The following is a 21,062-nucleotide window of genomic DNA, read 5'->3' as shown; positions in this document are numbered from 1 at the left end:
CTCTATATTATATTGCGCGCGAATTTTGAACATTTTTCTTTCTTCTAATTTTTCTGGCAATTCGCAAGCTAGATTTCGCGATGTATATGTACAAACTGCATATTTATCCCGTGGCTTCCTGAAAAAATGAGACCTCAACGTAATGCAGTTTTGCAGGTCAGATCAAAGGAAAGACGGCTTCAAAACCTAACGAGGACAAATCATCGAATCATTAGGAACTTTATATGTCAGGTAGGTCAATATTACTCGATATTTTCTCTTATTGGAGTTGGGAATGGTGAATGATTTTGTGCATCCAAAACCCCGATGAAAGTCATCGGGACCTTGGCTTGGGTGAGCATGGCCGGGTGATTGCGGGTGACGTGAGCATAGTGCTAGTGCCAGGCAGCATGCCATGGGCTTGTAAACTCGATTGCAACGCCAATGGAGTGCTGCGTGTGATGTGTTGTGGCGCCTGCCTTTCAATCCAAAAGATATTCAATATCAAGCGTGTAGCCAGGATTTCATTTTAGGGGGGGGGGGTGGTAGTGAGCACGCGAAGCGTGCGAATCACTTACAGAGCGCGCAAAGCGCTCCCTAGGGGGGTGGGTGCAGGGAGGGGGGAGTTTCCCCCCTCCCTCGCGAAGCGCGAAAGCTTTGACGTTTCATTGCATTATTAGAGAAAGAAGACGATTCGTTGGACCGTTCTCGACTCTTAATCCTTATATCTACATTCAGTTTCTTTTGACGTTTCATTAGAGAAAGAAGATGATTCGTTGTACCGTCCTCGACTCTTAATCCTTGTTTGAAACAAGTTCCCCTTCCTCCGCGCGTAGCGCAGAAGCTCTGACACTTCATTAGATTATTAATGAAACAAGACGATTCGTTGTACCATTCTCAAACGACTCTTATTCTTAATCCTTGTCTGAATTCAGTTTCCCCCACTCCCGCGCGGAGGCTTTGACGTTTTATAAATTATTAGAGAAAGAAGACGATTCGTTGTACCGTTCTCGACTCTTAATCCTTATCTGAATTCGGTCCCCCCCCACCTCCCGCGCGAAGCGTGGAAGCTTTGACGTTTCATTAAATTATTAGAGAAAGAAGACAATTCGTTGTACCGTTCTCGACTCTTAAATTCTTTTTCTTCCTACGTCCTCTTCCTTTCTTCTCTTTTTTTTCTCTCTTTTTTTTTGGCCGGCGTTTTTTTTTGGGGGGCGACTGCCCCCACCTTCCCCCCCCCCTGGCTACGCGCCTGTTCAATATAGCGCCTTTTCCTTGCAGTTCCTGTACTAGTACTAGATCTACATGTAGTAGTAGTAGTAGGCTGAGATTAGACAGAAGGTATGGGTCACTCTTTAATAAAACTGACATTTGTCAAAATAGACAGTGTCACAGTAGGGGCGGCGCTGCTCCGAGAATTAGGATCGTCTTCTTAAACGAGGATAGTCTTTTTTAACGCGGACCAATGCGAAGGAATGAAGGAAGGTGAGCATTATAGGACTACGTCTTAAATTAGAGCCTGAGGATATCCTAATAAACGCAGACAAAATGTGTCCTCACAAATAAGGTTTACTGAACTGCCTGCTGGTGATGCGAAAAATGGATTCCTGGTAAGAATAACCATAGATCTAGTTCACCGTCTACTTTAATAGGTTTTCCGTCTTCCTGAGGATTTATCACTCATAATATGAAGGTCTCTGTACAAAGTCAATGTAATATGCTTCAAGAAAATCATTGGAGAATCCGTTTTCGCATCGCCAACACGCAGATCAAAAATATTAAACGTTTGCGAAAATGTGGACGATCCTTATTTTTGAGAACGCATCGGTCCGCGCTTACGAAGACGATCCTCGTTTTTTCCAGACGATCCTTATTCTCGAACCAGCGCCCCTACTGGTGGAACAACAGTTGATATCATCAGAGACTGAAGCTTTCGGTCTAGGCTGAGATTAACTCCAGGGAGCTCGGACGCTGATGCCGATGAGCTTCAGAGCCTGTTTCTGAAAACGATTCAAACAGCGGGTTGGGTCACATTTTTGGGGCAATGTAAACGGTTAGTAATTACAATTTTTACTTCCTTTTCGACTCCTCTAAAAGGGATAGTTGAGTTCTGTTACAGAGAGCGCTACACAAAATATTTTTTTTGTGAGATAATGAAAAACTGTCAAATTTGGAAGAACATAATATTTAAATTACAGAATCATCTTTGTTTGATCAAAATCGGTTCAGAGACGGCTGAAATATAACGATTTCTAATACTTGTGTACCACCACATATATTAGATATTTTGAAAAATTTGAAAAAACGTTGGAAAAAAACGAAATAACGCCTTTTACGTCTTATTTCAGCCAATGCCGAAGTTGGTTTTTTTGTTGGCATTTTAATTAATTAACGGTCACCGTGTTTTTTTGAAAGCGGAGCTGAATTGGTACAGTATCTCCGTGTTGGCTAAATTTCATAGCAATTTTTAGGTTCTAAAAGAGCACTAGAAATGTCATAGATAAAAATAAGAGCAATAACCATGCACTTTAAAGGCATTTGCGGTCTGAAAACAGAACTCAACTATCCCTTTAAAAATTATAATAAAAAAAAGCTAAACACCTGTTGTCAGTGACAACATACTGCGCACTCTGTTATTTGTTTTATTACTTCTTTGTTTTTAATTGCGCATATACACCTGCGCCAGCGCCTTTTATTTGAAGTACGCGCAGAGGAATTATCCTTTATTACAATATGTACATTTTATGTTACTATTAATATGAAATAATATGAATAATAAATAAATAATTAATGAATAATAATAATAATAAATAATTATATTACTGGATTTGTAAAGATATATATATTACGCTTTGTACTGATATGTGCGTTGGGTGTGTTTGAGTGCTGATAATATTATTATAGTTCACAATTTGGTATTTATTCAATTATTGTTTTTATATTTTCCTGTTTAACGTGATTAACTTAATCATAATTTGTTCTTGAATCGATTGGGCGAGTGGTACATACGCGGTATTATTTTATTTTACTTTTAGGCTCTGTATAAGCTTGGCTTGTTAGAGCTCTTGTGAGTAGTGTGCCGCGGGGTTTCATATCCTTAAACTGCTGGCGAACAGAGCAACAAGACCAAGCTCTGTAATTGTTAGGTTTCTCCAATGGTAGGTTTGTCCAATAATGCCGAGTTTGTGCCACGGAACCTAGTCGGACATTTCGATTATATTCTTTTTATGTCATACGTCTTTATCTTTTAAAAAAAAATACTTTTATAGTTTAGTCTACCTTGCTGATACCTCCTCAAAATATATACGATAGACTATCATTAATTCTGCTGCATTACCATATAGCTTACTTAGAGGTTACTGCAGATCAATCACCTGTACTGTATCTAGACTATAGTTAAGTGTAGGAGAACAGTAAAAACAGTGGGGCCATTGAAGGAGCGTTCACGTCGCGGTCCGTCAGATGAAAATCTGTGAATCCTTCAACCACACTACTCAAGTTTCTTTTAGTAACTACCACAACCAACACCATGGCTACCAATGACAATGATGACCAATTTGTTGCTGAGGCCCAGGGTCGAACTCATGGGTCCTTGTCAGGACCGGCCCTGAGTATCATCTCATCCAACATTGAAGGTCGTTCAGGCGCCAAACAAGAACTCTTGGCTGACCTATGCATAACAACCAACTGTGACATTCTCTGCCTCCAGGAGACCCATCGCGGGCCTACACGAATTCGCCCTCGTATCTCCGGAATGACCCTCATCGCAGAGAGACCACATGACCAATACGGAAGTGCAATCTTTGCCCGTAATGGTCTTGCTGTGGACAAATCTTACCTATCAGACATCAATAACATTGAAGTCCTTTCTATTGACCTAATGGGAATCACCGAAAGCTCCGTGTACAAGCCACCTCAAGAGCCTTTCGACCTGCCTGGCAGAGCTACTGACGGCAGGATGAATGTGGTCATTGGTGATTTCAACAGCCATAGCATTTCCTGGGGATATAGAGAAATGAACGAAGATGGTGAACTCGTTGAGACATGGGCAGATGCTAACCAGCTGTCCCTCATTCATGACGCTAAGCTTCCTGCCTCTTTCAACAGTGCAAGGTGGAGACGTGGCTACAACCCTGACCTGATATTTACATCTACCAGGATTGCTAACCAGTGCGAGAAAGTCATTCTCGACCCAATCCCTCACTCCCAGCACTGACCGATAGGGCTTAAGGTTAATGCAGTCATTACTCCACGAGCAGTACCCTTCCGACGTCGTTTCAACCTGAGGAAGGCAAACTGGGAAAAGTTTGCTAAGGACTTTGACTCCTACATCCAGGACCTACCTGCCACCCCCCAAAACTACGACACCTTTGTAGAGTTGATGAAGAAATCGTCAAGGCGTAACATCCCCCGAGGATGTCGCACAAGCTACATTCAAGGCTTGACGGACCACTCCAAAGTGATGTATGAAGACTACATCGAACACTTCCAGATGGACCCCTTTAGTGAGGAGACACTGGAATCTGGAGAAAATCTGACCAAGGAAATTGGTGAATCTAGAAGGAGGAAGTGGCAGGTATTCATTCAATCCACTGACATGACACATAGCAGCAGGAAGGCATGGAAAACGATCCGGATACTGGGCAATGACTATACAAAGGCCCAACCAAGATCTGAAGTCACTGCTGACCAAGTTGCCCATCAACTCCTATTGAATGGTCGGGGAAACCCTGACCATCACCCCAGAAGGGCCAGACTCCCTAAGGTCCCAGACGCTCTAAGCTCTCAAGATGACCCAGGCTTCACTAGACCGTTCACCATGAACGACCTGCTTGCTGCCATCAAAGCAATGAAAAACAACAAAGCTGCTGGACTTGATGACATCCTCTGCGAGCAGATCAAACAGCTTAGACCAGGCGCCCTCAACTGGCTTCACAAAATGTTCAACGAATGTTTGGGCACCAACAACATCCCAAAGCTCTGGAGGAAATCCAAAGTTATTGCAGCCAGCCAGTCCAAAGAGCTACAGGCCTATCTCCCTACTGTGCCATACATATAAGCTGTTTGAGCGGCTTATCCTCAACCGCATCGTCCCATTCGTGGATGAACATCTCATTCCAGAACAAGCAGGGTTTAGGCCAGGAAAATCATGCACTGGCCAACTCCTAAACCTCACTCAGTTCATTGAGGACAGGTATGAGAGTAAGCTAATCACCGGAGCTGCTTTCGTTGATCTCTCTGCTGCCTACGACACCGTGAACCACAGAATCCTTACCAGGAAGATCTTTGAGCTGACAAAGGACGTGAGACTAACTGGACTCATCCAGACGTTGCTGTCCAATCGGCGATATTTTGTGGTTCTCAATGGGAATCGCAGCAGATGGCGCAGACAGAAAAATGGCCTACCACAAGGAAGTGTGCTCGCACCGTTACTCTTTAACGTGTACACGAATGACCAACCGATCCACCCAAACACCAGGAGCTTCCTCTACGCCGATGATCTCTGCATCGCCACCCAGAACCAGTCGTTTGTGAAGTTGGAGGAGTCCCTCAGTGATGCCCTGGCCGGTCTCATCCCATACTATGCGACCAACCACCTGAGAGCTAACCCTGATAAAACTCAGATAAGCGCATTCCACCTCAAGAACAGGGATGCCAACCATCAACTAAGGATCAGCTGGTATGGGAAAAGGCTGAAGCACACTCCCAACCCAGTCTACTTAGGCGTCACACTCGATCGCTCCCTTACCTACAAGAACCACATTGCCAACACAAAGGCAAAAGTTGGAACCCGCAACAGCGTCCTCAAGAAGCTAGCCAACACCAACTGGGGGACTGATGCCAGAACAATCCGGACGACAGCCCTCGCGCTTTGCTTCTCTGCTGCGGAGTATGCATCACCAGTATGGAGTAGGTCGGCCCATGCACCCAAGATTGACCCAGCTCTAAATTCATCTTGCAGAGCGATCACTGGATGCCTATGGCCAACTAAAGTAGAAGACATCTACCTGCTCTGCGGTATTGCCCCTCCACACGTCAGAAGGTTGGTCTTGTCCCAGAAAGAAAAGGACAAACAAGAAAACAATCCACTCCACCCACTCCTCGAACAACAGCCAGTGGGCAAGCGGCTCAAATCCAGACACAGCTTTCTGCACTCGGTAGAGCCTCTTAATACTAGCCCTCACAACCAAAGGATGACTTTGTGGTCTAACCACCTTCAGACAACTCCACATAAACTCTCCCTCAGCCCGAAGGAATCCCTCGCAACCGGCTCCAGTGAGACTTGGCCTATCTGGCTTAGCCTCAACCGCCTAAGAACTGGCTACGGTCGATGCAGAGTCCTAATGCAGAGGTGGGGTCTAGGAGACGAACAAACGGCATGTGAATGCGGCCAGGAACAGACAATGGAACACCTGCTAGTCTGCCCACTCCTGCCAGAGCCATGCACCCAAGATGACCTGGAAGCCGTTAATTGCCGTGCCAAAGCCTGTGTGGACCACTGGACGGGACTTGTGTAGTGACTCGATAAGAAGAAGAAGAAGAAGTACATATGCGCAGTATTTGGCGCAGCAAATATGAATATTTATGAATCAGTAGGTTGTGAAGAAGAAATTTTTTTAGAATGCCATTTTCTGCCTGATTCTTTCTTCCTGCTTGAATCAAAGCGGTGACTCCTACATGTACATGTATGTTCTCTTTCTACATTTGCATATATTTTTAAGGGGCCTTCTCTTCATTGCCATCCGATTTTGGGAAACGGGTTTCTCTGATCCCCCCCCCCCTCCCCGGATCCGGGTACCCAGTATTTATTCAGTCCTAATCACACTGTATGAATGTTGGTCACAAAATGCCTAAATAATGTTGTTCCCCCTGGAGAAGTATTGATAGATTTTGATACACAGCAATTTTTATTGATATCTAGACTGGTGTTTTAATTACAGTAGTCAAAATAAAAATGCTAAAGTGTACAAATCCCTGGTGGACCTGGGATTACTATAGACTTAAACTCTTGTTTTTCCTCAGGATGATGTTAAATTCAAGCAAATATGGGAATTGCAATCATCAACCTCAACATTTTATGAAAGGTAAGAATTGAAACACAAACAAATATAAATTACAACTTCATGTGAAATACAGTTATGACACAATATCAGCAAACTTAATTAACCCTCAAAAGGCTGGTCTATTTGTAGTCTTAGTACGGACGGGGGGGGGGGGGGGGGGGGGGGGAGGCCATTATGGCCCCCCCTTAAGATCTCGGCCGTGAAGCAGCCGATTGCCGCGGAAATTTGCACGCATCTCAAGTGAAGTGTATAGAATAATATGATAATTTCAATTTTTTGAAAAATTCACTCATTTGCATATTTATTGTAATTTATGCAAATAAAGTCATAAAAACCGTTCTTTTTCACTACATATATTCATTAGACCATTCTGAATAATAATACAACAAAAAAATTTGGAAGAGCCAGCTTATTCCTTATGTTATCCCTTGTTTTGATAATTTCTTATGTATTTCATTGTTTTTTTTAACTTATGTATTTCATTGTTTTTGTTGTTTTATTTCATTTCTTACTACAATTCAACTATTTTGACTCCCAAAACAACCACCTAAACTTTAAACAAGACCCAATAACCCATGTTTGATCTGTTTTTAGGAAAAATGACTTTTCCATATGTTTTGTACACAAATCACAAAAATGAGCGATTTTCAGGCTGACATGCAAAGACAAAAGGTCATGTGACCTTGTAACCGTAGGTCTGATTTTAAAAAAATTCTTTTAAAAGTTGCGCAAGACTCGAAAGAAAAAAGTCAACGAGCGGCGGGGCGCCATCCATATGCGTTCCCGAGCAATCAGAAAAATCGTGGAGGGGGGGGGGGGCCATAATGGCCCCCCCCCCCCCCGGCCTTATTAGGGTTAAAATTCACCTTCAACTGCTACTCAAATCATGTACGACTTCAGCTTTTCATGGTATTATTATTACTGTCTGTCCTTCAGAATTATCAGAGGAAGAAACACAGATAGAAGAAGGGGGATGTTCAAATGAGATTCTTTGACTTAGTTAAAAGATCTTTGTTTAATAGATCTGTATGTATCACTCCACAATATGGCATTCTGGACAGAATGTGGAAAAAATTGCTCTTTGCTGATTAAATTAATCAGCATTTGTTTTGTTACATTTTACATTTTACATTACCAGCTGGACCCCACATTTTAAACAGTTGTGATCGATTCTGATTCTAATCAATTTGAACTTTGTAGGAGGCAGAGATATGTACATGTAACTTTGTAAGGTACATGTACATGTAGACGATCAAAAGTAAAACAGCCCAGAAATAACATCTAATCTGCACAAAAAAATTATTGTAACAAAATGTTATAATTCCATTTTATATAAATATATACAAATGATCTGACTCATCAACTTTTTTTTCTCTCTCTCTTCATATCATGCTCCAGCAACCGACTCTATGCTGACGGCTATAGGAATTGTTATACTTGGTAAGAATTGTTCATTCTGATTCCCCACATTGTGCCAAGACTTGTGCAAGCATTGTACTCAAGACTCATAACAAGGCTCATATTTTCCTGGATGGGTTACTTACTTTACTTAGAAAAGAAATATGAAATACAGGGCTCCACACTAACTTTCTTGGTAGGGGGTCCAGATAGATCTTTTTAGGATGCTTATTTCAAAATTAAAACATTTTGGGGTTCGGACAGGCGGACATCGATTTGAGGCACCAATGTACATACCGGGCGCCTGTTAGCGTCAAGCCCTCTGTACTGTACATGTATGATCTGGTCAAGCAAACTTCATGGGCTCCACTTTTTTAGATATGGATCCAGATTGAACTCCTAAGAGTCTGTGTACTGTGTTAAAAAATGTTTTGAAGTTGAGCTTTCCTGGCTATAGGACAGATTTTACTGAATAACCCCTTTTTACTTGTGAGTTTCTAATTAAAAAAACATGCCAAATGTGTTTTGTTGAAGAACTATTATTTCTACCATCCTCTATCATTCATTTCCATCATCTCTGCATGTACATGTAGGTGTGGTTACAATGGAAAGCCCTCACCACTCTACAAGCTGCCTCAATGTCCAGCCAATGTCAAGATTGAAGGTGCCCTTGTTTGTGATGTCCATCCGGTATGTACGGGGAGGGGTGGTGTTTATCATACATAGCATAATATTCACTTTAATACTGGCTAGTTTTGAATTACCTATTTTATCTGTGTAATTCCAAGAAACACTTTCACTGGATATCAGGTTTGTTACAGCTACATTTTTTATCTACAGAACTACAAGTGCTAATGTGAGATAGAACTGCATTGGAGGAATAATTTTGTTCTTTGTAAGCTATACTTGTTATTTTCAACACTTTTTTTCTCTGTGTTAACTTCTATGACCTGCTTTGTACAGGGGAAGTATTCATTAAAAATGGAAACCTCCATTGCCTCAAGCTGGTTAAACTTCAATGCACACCAGTGAATCCATTCTCTTTGTGTTTTGCTATTACCGTAAATCTCTGTGTATAAGGCGCACCTCTATTTTGGAGGGAAAAAAAAAATAAAAAAATTTGTTGTTGTTGTTGTTGTTGTGTTGTTGTTTTGTTGCCGAAAACCCACGCGGGGAAGGACCTTCATTTAACATCGAGGTGCAGTTGAAGGTGCTGATTTGTGCTTGTGAACTTGTCACAAATAATAGTAACAATGTCGTTTTTAGAAGAATGTGTAAGATCATTAATGTAAATTAAAAACAATAGAGTACCTAGGATAGAACTTTGTGGTACACCATTTGTTATAGAAAAAAAATTTGAGGAATTATTATTATAAACTACATATTGAGATCTATTAGAAAGATTACTTTTAAACCAGGATGATAGACAAATTTGAGTGTTGTTGTAGTTTCTGAGTGGTGAGTCAATACAATGATTACTGAGATGGGAGACATTGCCAGGTATAAGACGCATCCCCGGCTTTCAATTTTTTTCAGCGGCAAAAAAGTGCGCCTTATACACAGAGATTTACGGTATCTAAATTGCATATTGAAATGCACCTTTTTTGACAATGTTTCTGTGTTTGTCCTTCCTGACCATGTGCTGTCCTGTACAGGAGGATGTATCTGAAGACACTAGACCACATCTCATTACTCTCACAAAAGACAAGTGGATAAAAAGATGCGATCTCAACACAGGACGTGTGCTCCAGGCCGTCTACCTCCACCCTCAGCTCAACTACAAGTGAGTAATTTCAGGGATGGTAATAGGTTTCTAATTGGTCTGTTCTTCAACAGACTTGTTAAGAGGGGGGGGGGGGGGGGGGAGGGGGGCAGGGGTAGGTTGCTAGTTGGACTATTCTTTAAACAGACATGTTTAGTGGGATAAGGGGGTAGGTTGCTAGTTGGACTATTCTTTAAACAGACTTGTTTAGTTAGATAAGGGGGAGGTTGCTAGTTGGTCTATTCTTTAAAGAGACTTGTTTAGTGGGATAAGGGGGTAAGTTGCTAGTTGGTCTATTCTTTAAACAGACTTGTTTAGTGGGATAAGTGGGTAAGTTGCTAGTTGGTCTATTCTTTAAACAGACTTGTTTAGTGGGATAAGGGGGTAGGTTGCTAGTTGGTCTATTCTTTAAACAGACTTGTTAAGTTGGATAAGGGGGTAGGTTGCTAGTTGGTCTATTCTTTAAACAGACTTGTTTAGTGAGAAAAGGGGGTAGGTTGCTTGTTGGTCTATTCTTTAAACAGACTTGTTTAGTGGGATAAGGGGGTAGGTTGCTAGTTGGCCTATTCTTTAAAGAGACTTCTTTAGTTGGATAAGGGGGTAGGTTGCTAGTTGGTCTATTTTTTAAACTGACTTGTTTAGTGGGATAAGGGGGTAGGTTGCTAGTTGGTCTATTCGTTAAAGAGACTTGTTTAGTGGGATAAGGGGGTAGGTTGCTAGTTGGTCTATTCTTTAAAGAGACTTGTTTAGTGGGATAAGGGGGTAGGTTGCTAGTTGGCCTATACTTTAAAGAGACTTGTTTAGTGGGATAAGGGGGTAGGCTGCTAGTTGGCCTATTCTTTAAACAGACTTGTTTAGTGGGATAAAGGGGTAGGTTGCTAGTTGGACTATTCTTTGAACAGACTTGTTTAGTTGGATAAGGGGGGAGGTTGCTAGTTGGCCTATTCTTTAAACAGACTTGTTTAGTGGGATAAGGGGATAGGTTGCTAGTTGGTCTATTCTTTAAAGAGTCTTGTTAAGTGGGATAACGGAGTAGGTTGCTAGTTGGTCTATTCGTTAAAGAGACTTGTTTAGTGGGATAAGGGGGTAGGTTGCTAGTTGGTCTATTCTTTAAAGAGACTTGTTTAGTGGGATAAGGGGGTAGGTTGCTAGTTGGTCTATTCTTTAAACAGACTTGTTTAGTGGGATAAGGGGGTAGGTTGCTAGTTGTTCTATTCTTTAAAGAGACTTGTTTAGTGGGATAAGGGGGTAGGTTGCTAGTTGGTCTATTCTTTAAACAGACTTGTTTAGTGGGATAAGGTGGTAGAAAAAAAAAATATTACTCTCTTCTACTCTTTTCAACTCTCTTCAATTCCCTTTATTCTTTAATTACTGTTTTGTTTCTTCTGTCTTTTCATCTGTCATTTCTACCTCATAGCAGTCACCTGCTGTTATTATTCTTTTTTTCCCTGATAGACTGTACCTCTGTTCTGACTAATTATATCTATTTCCTTTGCAATTACCTTTACTGAAATTAACAGTAGTCATTATTGTATTTCTCATCATCCATGCTGTTGTCGCCATTATTCAGGCTATCCCCATTTCTCTAATAGTCGTTTAATCTGTCATTTCATTTGCAGCTATCTCGATTGGAATGAGGAGGGGTTTTCATTTGTTGTCGAAACCACAAAATCACAAACTACCTCATTAATGAGAGCAGTAAGTAACCATTATTATTTTTGAGTCCTCCAAATGTAAATAGCTTACCACCTCAAAGAATATACTAAAAACCCTATTTGAAAAGATGTGTGGAGAAAACCATTTAGAACTATTTAGAACCATTTAGAAGAAACCAGAGGATAAGAATACACTTTAAAATGCAATGTGATATAATTCATGAACATATGGAACAAAAAATTAATTAAAAAAAAAAAAAAATCAACATTATATGAATATTTAAAAAGATGTGTATAGAAAACCTGACAAAAAGCCATATAAAATAAAGCAGAGGATAGGAATACACTTTAAAATGAAATAGGATATAATTTATGAACATAACATGGAACAAAAAATTGATTAAAAAATATAAAAAATCAACATTATATGAATGTGAATACTTTTTCATTGTTCAGTGAAGAAGTAGAAATGTAGGGCATTCTAGATGCAGAAATTAGAAGTGTCTGTCATTTGAATTGTGTTTAAGAATAAGGGAAATTAAAAGAATATTGTTATTTTGGTATTCTTTTTCAGGCAGATGTCCAATCCAATATTCTTCTCACAATGGCAGTATTCACTATCTATCCATTAGAGCTGAAAGCATGCATGGAAATTGATTTGAGGGTGAGTGCTCGTCATCCTTATTGCTGTCCCATACATGTACAGTACATGTACCCATTATCCAGGGGAGGGATGAAACATTTGATAGTCAAAAATATAGTTGTGACATATGTTTCTTTCATCCTGAATTCTCTGCCTTTGATAATTTCATTGCAAGTTGTGTTCTGCAGATATTCATGTATGTATGTATTCCACAGGAAGGTGCTGTATTGGTGTTGCGATTGAATTATATATGTCTCTAATAGCTCTTTAGTACTTATGATTGATACAAGTTGTGCTTGTGTGATGTTACCTTCAGGTTGACCCTATGTATGCATGCATGTTTATAGATTGAAATCATGCTTATCCCATGTTCATGTGTTAAAAGTGATCTGACTTGAGCGCTTGTAAAAAGGTATGTTCAGGTAAACCTCATGTGTATATAGATAAAATCAAAATTGAATTCATCCTCATGCTTATTTCTAACCAGGTGTTTGGTAGTGACACTACTGGTGCTCATATATACGGAGGTAACATGCTCTACACATCTCACAAACGAGGGATCGTCCGATTATACAGCTTTGAGAGAATACTAGAGGAGGTAAGATTTATGGACCAGTCAGATACATACCGTGTCTGTAAAGAGATGTCCACTGTATAATGTGCTATCAATCATCATGCTATGAATAACCAATGACTTATATAGCATATGAGTTAGAAACATTTTTGTCTTATACTTGTAAAGATGCACGAATAAATTTTCACATGTATTGTGTATGGGGGGCACCTACCACATTACCCTGCTATTTAAACTTACTAAGCTCAGTACTCAGTAGGTTAATGAGAACATTCAGTTTCGAATAATCTATTTTGAAATTGTTACATATCTTTCAGATTGTCCATTTCTTAGCATACTTGCACAGATCTGTATCCACAGTAAATGGAATATCTTTGGTCATTCAGAAATGTTGGTTCTACTTCTCAATGCATCAATGGATTGCAAGGTGAAATAGTAATAATTTTCTAGGAACAACGACTTCCCTGAGGTTTTATAGTTGTCAATCGTTGCATCCTTTGTACATGCAGCATCCCAGTAAGCTCAGACTAGGTGATGACTTTCCAAACGGTGAAGCAGGCGGATGCAAGATAGGAGAGGCCCCCCTTGGTATCCCTATCACTCTCAAATTAACAGGTAAGAGAACAGTTATCTTCCATTTTCCCAAATTGTTTTGTTTCTTATTCTGTGATCCATTTTTCTTTCACATTTTGAAGTGCACATTTATGATTCAGGGTTTTGTGACAATTGCTCCAGGCTTCATTTTGTCAAAGGTGTAGGGTAAGGATTTACATTGCAATTGTTTTAGGTTAGATGCAGGGTTAGGATTAGCTATAGTGTTTCGTCCAGGGTTGAAGTTAGGAACTCTGTTAATGTAGGAATTTGATGCAGAGGGATTGTTGCCGGAGCATCTGTCGTACAACCTGATTCAGAAATATTGTATGCTGTCCTTTCCTGTAACTTTTTAAAATTTTATGATACCTCTTTTTCTAATTTTGATAATAGAGCATTGAAGAGCAAAATCCATTATCGATATGTACATCAGGAAAACCTACAATTTAATGTCATTTTAAAAAGTAACTGAAGAGGGGCTGTGTTAGGAGAAACTTGTATTCAAATTCATATGTACATTCCTACCAGGAAAAACATGTAACCTAAGCATCATTTATATTTATCCATTTAACCCTTTGACTCCAGAGAAACCAGCAGTGTTGTTTGAGGTCCGATGTTATGACCATGATGTGAAGTTTGGGGGATTCCCCTGGCATTTCATGATGTCACCTCCAGCGAGTAATAGGAAGGATCCTAGAGTGATCAAGGTCTACAGCCTAGCAAACAAGAAAGAGGTAAGTATTCCATATACATTGAAACCTTCAAAATGGCAGCACAAGAATCAAAGGATTTTTAGTTTATTATTAGTCTTTAGCAAGAAGTAATTTCAAGATGGTAGATTCATCACAATATCTACTTATTGCATCTAAGGTGTGTTTAGTTCCTTGGCAGGCATGACATGTTTTATAATCTAAGCACATTGTTTGTATCTTTTCTTGGGAGTTTGCATTTACTGTCCCACTTCTTTCTGACCTACCTAACACTTTGATTCGACTCATTTTTTCCTAGTGAATATTCATGACATTATGCAAATTATCATTATCAATGTCCATAGTTCTTAATGGACTGTTCAGTTCCTTCTGATTGCAATCATCATAATGGTGGTGATGATTATGATGATGATGATAGATAAAAATAATAATTGTAGGGGTAATCTTGATTTAGTTACTTAATTCTGTCTCCAAGCATTTTACAGATATACATGTAGTAGACCAATTTGGATCAGAAATTATCTCTGTTTGTTCCCGTCTTGCGTTGCTTTCAGGCTATAAATGGAACATTAGAACGGAATATCGTGGCTGCTGATCATGGTATGCCAACATCTTTCTTCCATACTGACGGCTCAGATCGGATCATCAACACTAAGATGCGTTCAATGAGGTACATTTCATTTGAAATAGATTATTTGTAAAGCAACTGGGCCAAAGCTTACATGTATTATATTTTGTTTTTTGTTTTGCTTTGTCTTGTTTTTCAGTTTCCATTAATTTACACAATCACAAACACACACTATAATCTGAGATCATGAATTGCTAGATTTTTTTTTTTTTTGGGGGGGGGGGGAATAAAAAGTTTTAGATATCGAGTCTTCTTAGATGTTTACCTTTACTACTTCTTCTCAAACTTGAAGTCACTATTTTGGGATATGAAAAGCCAGGCTATAATGTGTAAGATTGTTGTGGCCGAGTGGTTTAAGGCGCTTAGAGATATCATAGATGTATTAAAAGCGCTATATAAAAGTGGAATATTATTAGTATTATTATTATCATATGAGTTTTATAGTAAAGTGATAATTCCTTTTTAGGAGCTCAAATTAGGTAGTTTGTACTTGGGCTTGAAAATGGGGTCCGGATTAGACTTTTAAAGTCTATATGTATGAGCCCAATGTAAATATTTTGAAATATGTGGGGTCTGGACTCTGATTTTGAGCTAGTTTTGAGCCCTTCCTTTATCTTTGATGAAATAAGGCCTAAAGCAAATGTTGTTGGATTATATGTCAGTGAATTATGTTTTATCTGACATGTATACAAACAGTGCCAAACGTTGACAAAACAGGATATATAGAATTGATATTTTTATTCGCCTGCAGTGTATTGAAATTGAAGCAGCATGAAGACGGTCAGAGCGAGTTAGTCCAGGACCATGTGATATCGCCCTGGCCTTACCGCGATGATCGTGAGCTGGAGAGAGAAATGAAGGAAATGGGTACCACCTTGTCAAGCAGTGGTAGACTCATCAGACATAGAAAGAGTTGGTTTGGGGACGATGATGAGGAGGCCTCCATGTATGTGGCATTCAGTGAAGAGGTAACTGATTACATGTTGCTCAAGTCGCTTTCAGAAAAGACTTGGTAAACTCTCTATCTATCTCTTTCTCTAATCTGTAGTGGCAAAACTTTGCATGTAACTGAATGGCAAGGAGTTTCGGAAATAAAATGACAAAGATGTGTGCTCTCTGCTCCTGAAACCTGTTACATAATCTTGTAGGATGGCTATTTGAAAAAGAATCTGCACCACCAAATGCATTTAAAAATCTATCTAATAGACCCCCTTCCCCATAATGGGGTTGTTCTTTAAATTTTCATGAGTTTTTTGCTATAAGTTATAAAAACCAATCTGGGCCCCATCTTACAAAGAGTTTTGATTGATCCAAATCAATTGCAAGTCCATTCAATCGCAAGTTTACAATCTCCTATCTCTTATGTACATAGTTGCGATTGATATCAACTCTTTGTCAATAAAATGTGTTAATTTTTATAGCTTATGGAACCCCAACCCTGATTGATGACTCAATTCAACTCTCTCCCTTTTGTAGATGATCAATAACATGGGCTCTGAAGCGGACCTGGATATCTTGTTTGTTTCCATGGCAACTCAAGCTGATGATTTATGTTCTAATGTAGGTCATGTGACTTTCCATGACAACCCGACTGGACGCCTCCTGAAGACGTTCAGGATGCCTGGTGACTGGTATGAGGTAAGTTGCTGCAGTGAAAGACTGCTTAAGGCAGACAACTAGGGATTTATAGGCATGTGGGGCGGTATTCTGAACATTGTTGTAAGTTTTGTGTTATCTTTTGTTGTATCTTCCAGAGATAACACAGCGCTGATATTGTTGTAAGTTGGTATTCTGAACATTGTTTTATCCCTGTGTTATCTCTTGAAGGACCGCCTCTATCTTATCTTTGACCATTGATGACACGCCCATTTTTATGGACCCTACCAATCAAAATTTATTTTATATAAGCATGATAAGTAGGTCAACCAATAGGAATACTTTATGCCATATCTGAAGATGCGCCTAGCGCATACTAATCTTGGGCGTAATTAGTTATTTGAGCACTTATTACGCGCGTCATCATTATGCGCTGTTGAATGTGGATCATGAAGACAAATCACGCTTTCACTATATTGGTTAAGATGAAAGCATTAAAATCGTCATATCCCAGCATGTAATATCTTAGAAAGTTCTCATCTGTGATGTGTCCGGTCAACACCCAATCTTCTTCTAACTCGTCTATTGGCACGAAGTTGGTTCTGGGCAGAAAATATTGCCGCCATTATATCACCACGAAAGATACAACAACCCCCTACCTGTTGTAAATATTGTTGTAAATACCATGCAAGATAAGATAAGATAAAAGATACAACAACTTTCAGAAAACCAATTATCTCGACATATTATCTCCCGTGCGCATATGCAAATGAGGATTAAATGCCACTTTATTAATAATACGCACAATTACAAGCGCACCAAAGTATGAGCGCAGGCGCGGCCAATAAGATGAGAGAAAAGATACAACAAAAGATAACACAAAAGTTACAACAATGTTCAGAATACCAACTTTATCTTATCTTCAAAGATACAACAATATTAGAGATAACATAGGGTTCAGAATACCGCCCGTGGTCTTTAGGTACAGGGTTTTTATGTGTGCATTTCAACAAGAAATTCTATCAAGGAAAGCAGAAAAAGCAGCCTTCATAGACAGGTTTCTTTCTGTACAGGCGGTCATTAAAGATACTATGTCCCTTTTGCAGCCAACATCAAATTCTGTAGAACTTTGCAGGAATTATGAATATGTCATGTATGTCCTATCTGTGAAATTTTAAATGTTAGCAGTGTCCTAGTATTCAAATTATGCAAGGAAACCTGTTTACTTGCTAGACTTCACTGTCAGACGCTATTGAGTGACTGACTGGCTTTTTTCTTCTTTGGTAATAACATACATAAAATGAGCTGTAAAGGGTACATGAGCATTTGTTTACATCAATAACCCACTTCTTTTAATGGCCAAAATTAAACTGATTGAATCTTTGCGCAGCATAAAACGTACGACCATTCGGTACAATAGTCAGAAAATCAGACTTACTTACTGGCTCTATAGCTCTTAAGTCGATTCGACAACTATTAGTCGTTATTTTCCCACTTAAAGACATTTTCAAGCCCCCTTTTTTTTTAGGGAAGTTCTAAATTAGTATTATCTTTCAAATGCCGTTGGAATTTAACCTTTTCATTTTTTTGGGACTGCAAATGGGACATACATGTAGTACCTTTAAAGCAGATTTCACTAGAAGTCTAGGAAAATAATCTAGTTTTCTACGAAATTCCATAAAAATACAGAGAAAAATGACCAAGATTGGTTCACGTACGTTATATCTATCAGGTCCAAATACTAATTTACCAAATATATCAATAAGTAGGCGGCTTCTCTGCAAAATTTGTATCATCACGTATTATTCAAAACATATTCTTTCACATGATTGGTAATAAGAGCTTCCATTTCATTTTTTGAGAAGGGGGCGTTTCCATAACTGGCCTTTACCTTTAACAAATTTGTAAAAATGTCAAATGTAGAAATTAAATTTATTCTGTCTCATTCTAGCATTTTTCATGTTCTGGATATAAAATCTGTAATGGTTCCACATATTCAGAGTTGTGTTATGCTTCTCAATTTGCTATACCCCAGAATGGAGAACATCACTTTTCAATGGACCTGGATACTCTGATTCATAACTACAAGGAGAGATCAGGCAAATGGGTCTGCCAGGTTTTCAGAGCTCAACGCAAGCAGGAACGCAAGCAGGAACGCAACGAGACAGCAAAGAGGACGATCACTATTCACAGGTCCAAGAAAAGATAGCATCTATTATGAGAGCTCTTTCAGCTGTGTGTCGTAGAGATATCATAGTCAAGCGGTTTATACACTTGACTAGAAATGTGAAGGTCGTGGGTTTGAGCCCCAGCTGGAGTCATTTGGCAAAACATAATCTACATATGCCATACTCCACCAAGGTGTTAATTGAATGGGTACTGGAAGGAAGGAAGGAATTCCTTGAATACTGTGCACACCCCAATTGGTAGCCTAGCTACAGCTTAAAGGTATTACAAAGTTTTGGGAAATTTTGAAAAATGGGTGGATAGTGATTCTTTAAAAGTTTGATATATTTGGATGCCCCTGTGGATGTATTAAAAACACTAGAATCTTTAGCCCCTAAAACACTTCTGCTTTCGAGAAAAATTGAATATAAAGATTTACCGGTGCTCCCGGTAAATTTTGATAAATTTTAAATAGCTCCTACGGCCGTACAATGGTAGCTGCGACCATGAAAATCTCAGATTATGTAGTTGTGGTATATAATTTTCGAACGGGAATAGCTAATCGGTCGATTTTAGTCCAGAAACATTGTTTTATAGCTTAATTAATATCTTGACCTTGAGAGGAAGCTATACAACATAAAGTGTTCATTATTTACAATTTCATAACTTTAGAGTCAATACTGACCGCGACAACGATCAGTGAATATTGTAGGATCGCATATGCTTCCAATATGTGAATTTGAACCAAAGTCACGACCCCACACCAAAACTTTGTATTACCTTTAAATGATATTGGAGAACCTTGAGTATCTTGTGTGGTGAATATGTGCGCCATAAAGATATCCATCTTGTTATTAGTAGTATTTGATAGCTCTCAAATAAGTATGAGCATAATTTCATTTTTTTAAAATTCAGGTCCTTTTAAATATCAAGGAAGAGATAACAACGTTCAGGCCAGCCGTGGAGTAGCAAAGCAAATTTATGGAGGCGAGTGGCTTCGTTGTCACTATCTCTTCTTTTATATTCACAAGGACCTGTGTCACGCAAGAATTAATTCTGCAAACACTTGAAACTGAAAAACAATAATCCTCGAAAACACCGGAATAAAAAAATTGGAGACCTCCATGTCACTATCTCTTTTTTTTATATTTACAGAAGAAATAATCCAGCAAAAATTTGAAACTGAAACGCCATGATTCTTAAGGACACTGCAATAAAAATACCACAAATACTAACAACCTTGCATCAACTGCATGACTTCTCTTGGGTCAATGGATATGGGGCCGAGAAGAAGGATGGCTTAACAGTTGGGTCATCCACGGTGAAGATGGATTTGTAGTGAGAGTTTAGTTCTTCTGCTTTGCTGCTGCTATTGTACAAGACTCTTTCTTCTTTTTGCCCAGCTCATTAATTCCGTCTGCCTTTCGTTTCTTTTTCCTGCTCTGCTGTTCTGAATTTGCCTTCCTTCTCTCACTTTCTTCCCTCGTCTGATGCTCTTTATTCATTGATTCATCTACCGTCTTCTTTCTTGTCTCACTTTCTTGATCTTTGGTCTTTTCTTCTGATTTCTGCTTTCTACTGTCTTATTTCTTCTACATCAGCTTCTTATCATTTTTCTGATGCTGTTCTTCTGCTCTTCTATTTCTTCTTTCTTCATCTTCCCTTTCTCTGTTTTCTTTTCTGACCCTTAATTGTTCTTGTCTTTTTTGTTTCTTCCTCATCCTTTCTTCTTGCCGAGCTATCTTTCCTTGTTGTTCTTGTTTTCTTTCTCGTTTGATGTCTTCCAAATATTCATGAAAAGCTTCCCCAGAGATTGCCTCCGGGAGCTGGGACCGCCGTTGCCCGAGCTTAACATCTACTGTTGGAAACCTGATGTATTTGGTGAAAGCGGGCGAATCAAAATTATGTCCTCTTGCAATCGTCTGTGGTGGTACAAACCCTCTTCTCGTTGATGATGTTCCCCCAGCCAGGTGATGTGCATCTGAGGTGGAGGGTGCAGTTCTCACGGAGGATGATAGGCCCACTGCAATTAACGGTGGTGGTACAGACCCTCTTCTCGTTGATGATGTTCCCCCAGCCGGGTGATGTGCATCTGAGGTGGAGGGTGCAGTTCTCACGGAGGATGATAGGCCCACTGCAATTAACGGTGGTGGTACAGACCCTCTTCTCGTTGATGATGTTCCCCCAGCCGGGTGATGTGCATCTGAGGTGGAGGGTGCAGTTCTCACAGAGGATGATAGGCCCACTGCAATTAACGGTGGTGGTACAGACCCTCTTCCTGTTGATGATGTTCCCC

At 39.5% G+C, this 21,062-nt stretch overlaps 1 protein-coding gene across 1 annotated transcript; it reads left to right on the top strand.

The window, feature by feature from the left end:
* The first annotated feature begins 96 nt into the window (after positions 1-96).
* On the top strand, positions 97-19,115 carry LOC762812 (DDB1- and CUL4-associated factor 17-like). Its single transcript, XM_030987226.1, has 14 exons — positions 97-231; positions 7,003-7,064; positions 8,442-8,483; positions 9,035-9,131; positions 10,097-10,224; positions 11,823-11,901; positions 12,433-12,522; positions 12,989-13,099; positions 13,585-13,690; positions 14,252-14,400; positions 14,931-15,046; positions 15,756-15,972; positions 16,481-16,642; positions 18,636-19,115. The coding sequence occupies exons 1-14, from the start codon at positions 127-129 to the stop codon at positions 18,807-18,809; spliced, it is 1,638 nt and encodes a 545-aa protein (XP_030843086.1). The 5' UTR covers positions 97-126; the 3' UTR covers positions 18,810-19,115.
* The last annotated feature ends 1,947 nt before the right edge of the window (positions 19,116-21,062 follow it).

The sequence above is a fragment of the Strongylocentrotus purpuratus genome, unplaced genomic scaffold, assembly GCF_000002235.5.
Source record: "Strongylocentrotus purpuratus isolate Spur 01 unplaced genomic scaffold, Spur_5.0 spur5_scaffold_16, whole genome shotgun sequence".
Classification (NCBI taxonomy): domain Eukaryota; kingdom Metazoa; phylum Echinodermata; class Echinoidea; order Camarodonta; family Strongylocentrotidae; genus Strongylocentrotus; species Strongylocentrotus purpuratus.
The sequence above is the reverse complement of the archived record's forward strand: the minus strand, read 5'-3'. Positions and strand labels throughout refer to the sequence as shown.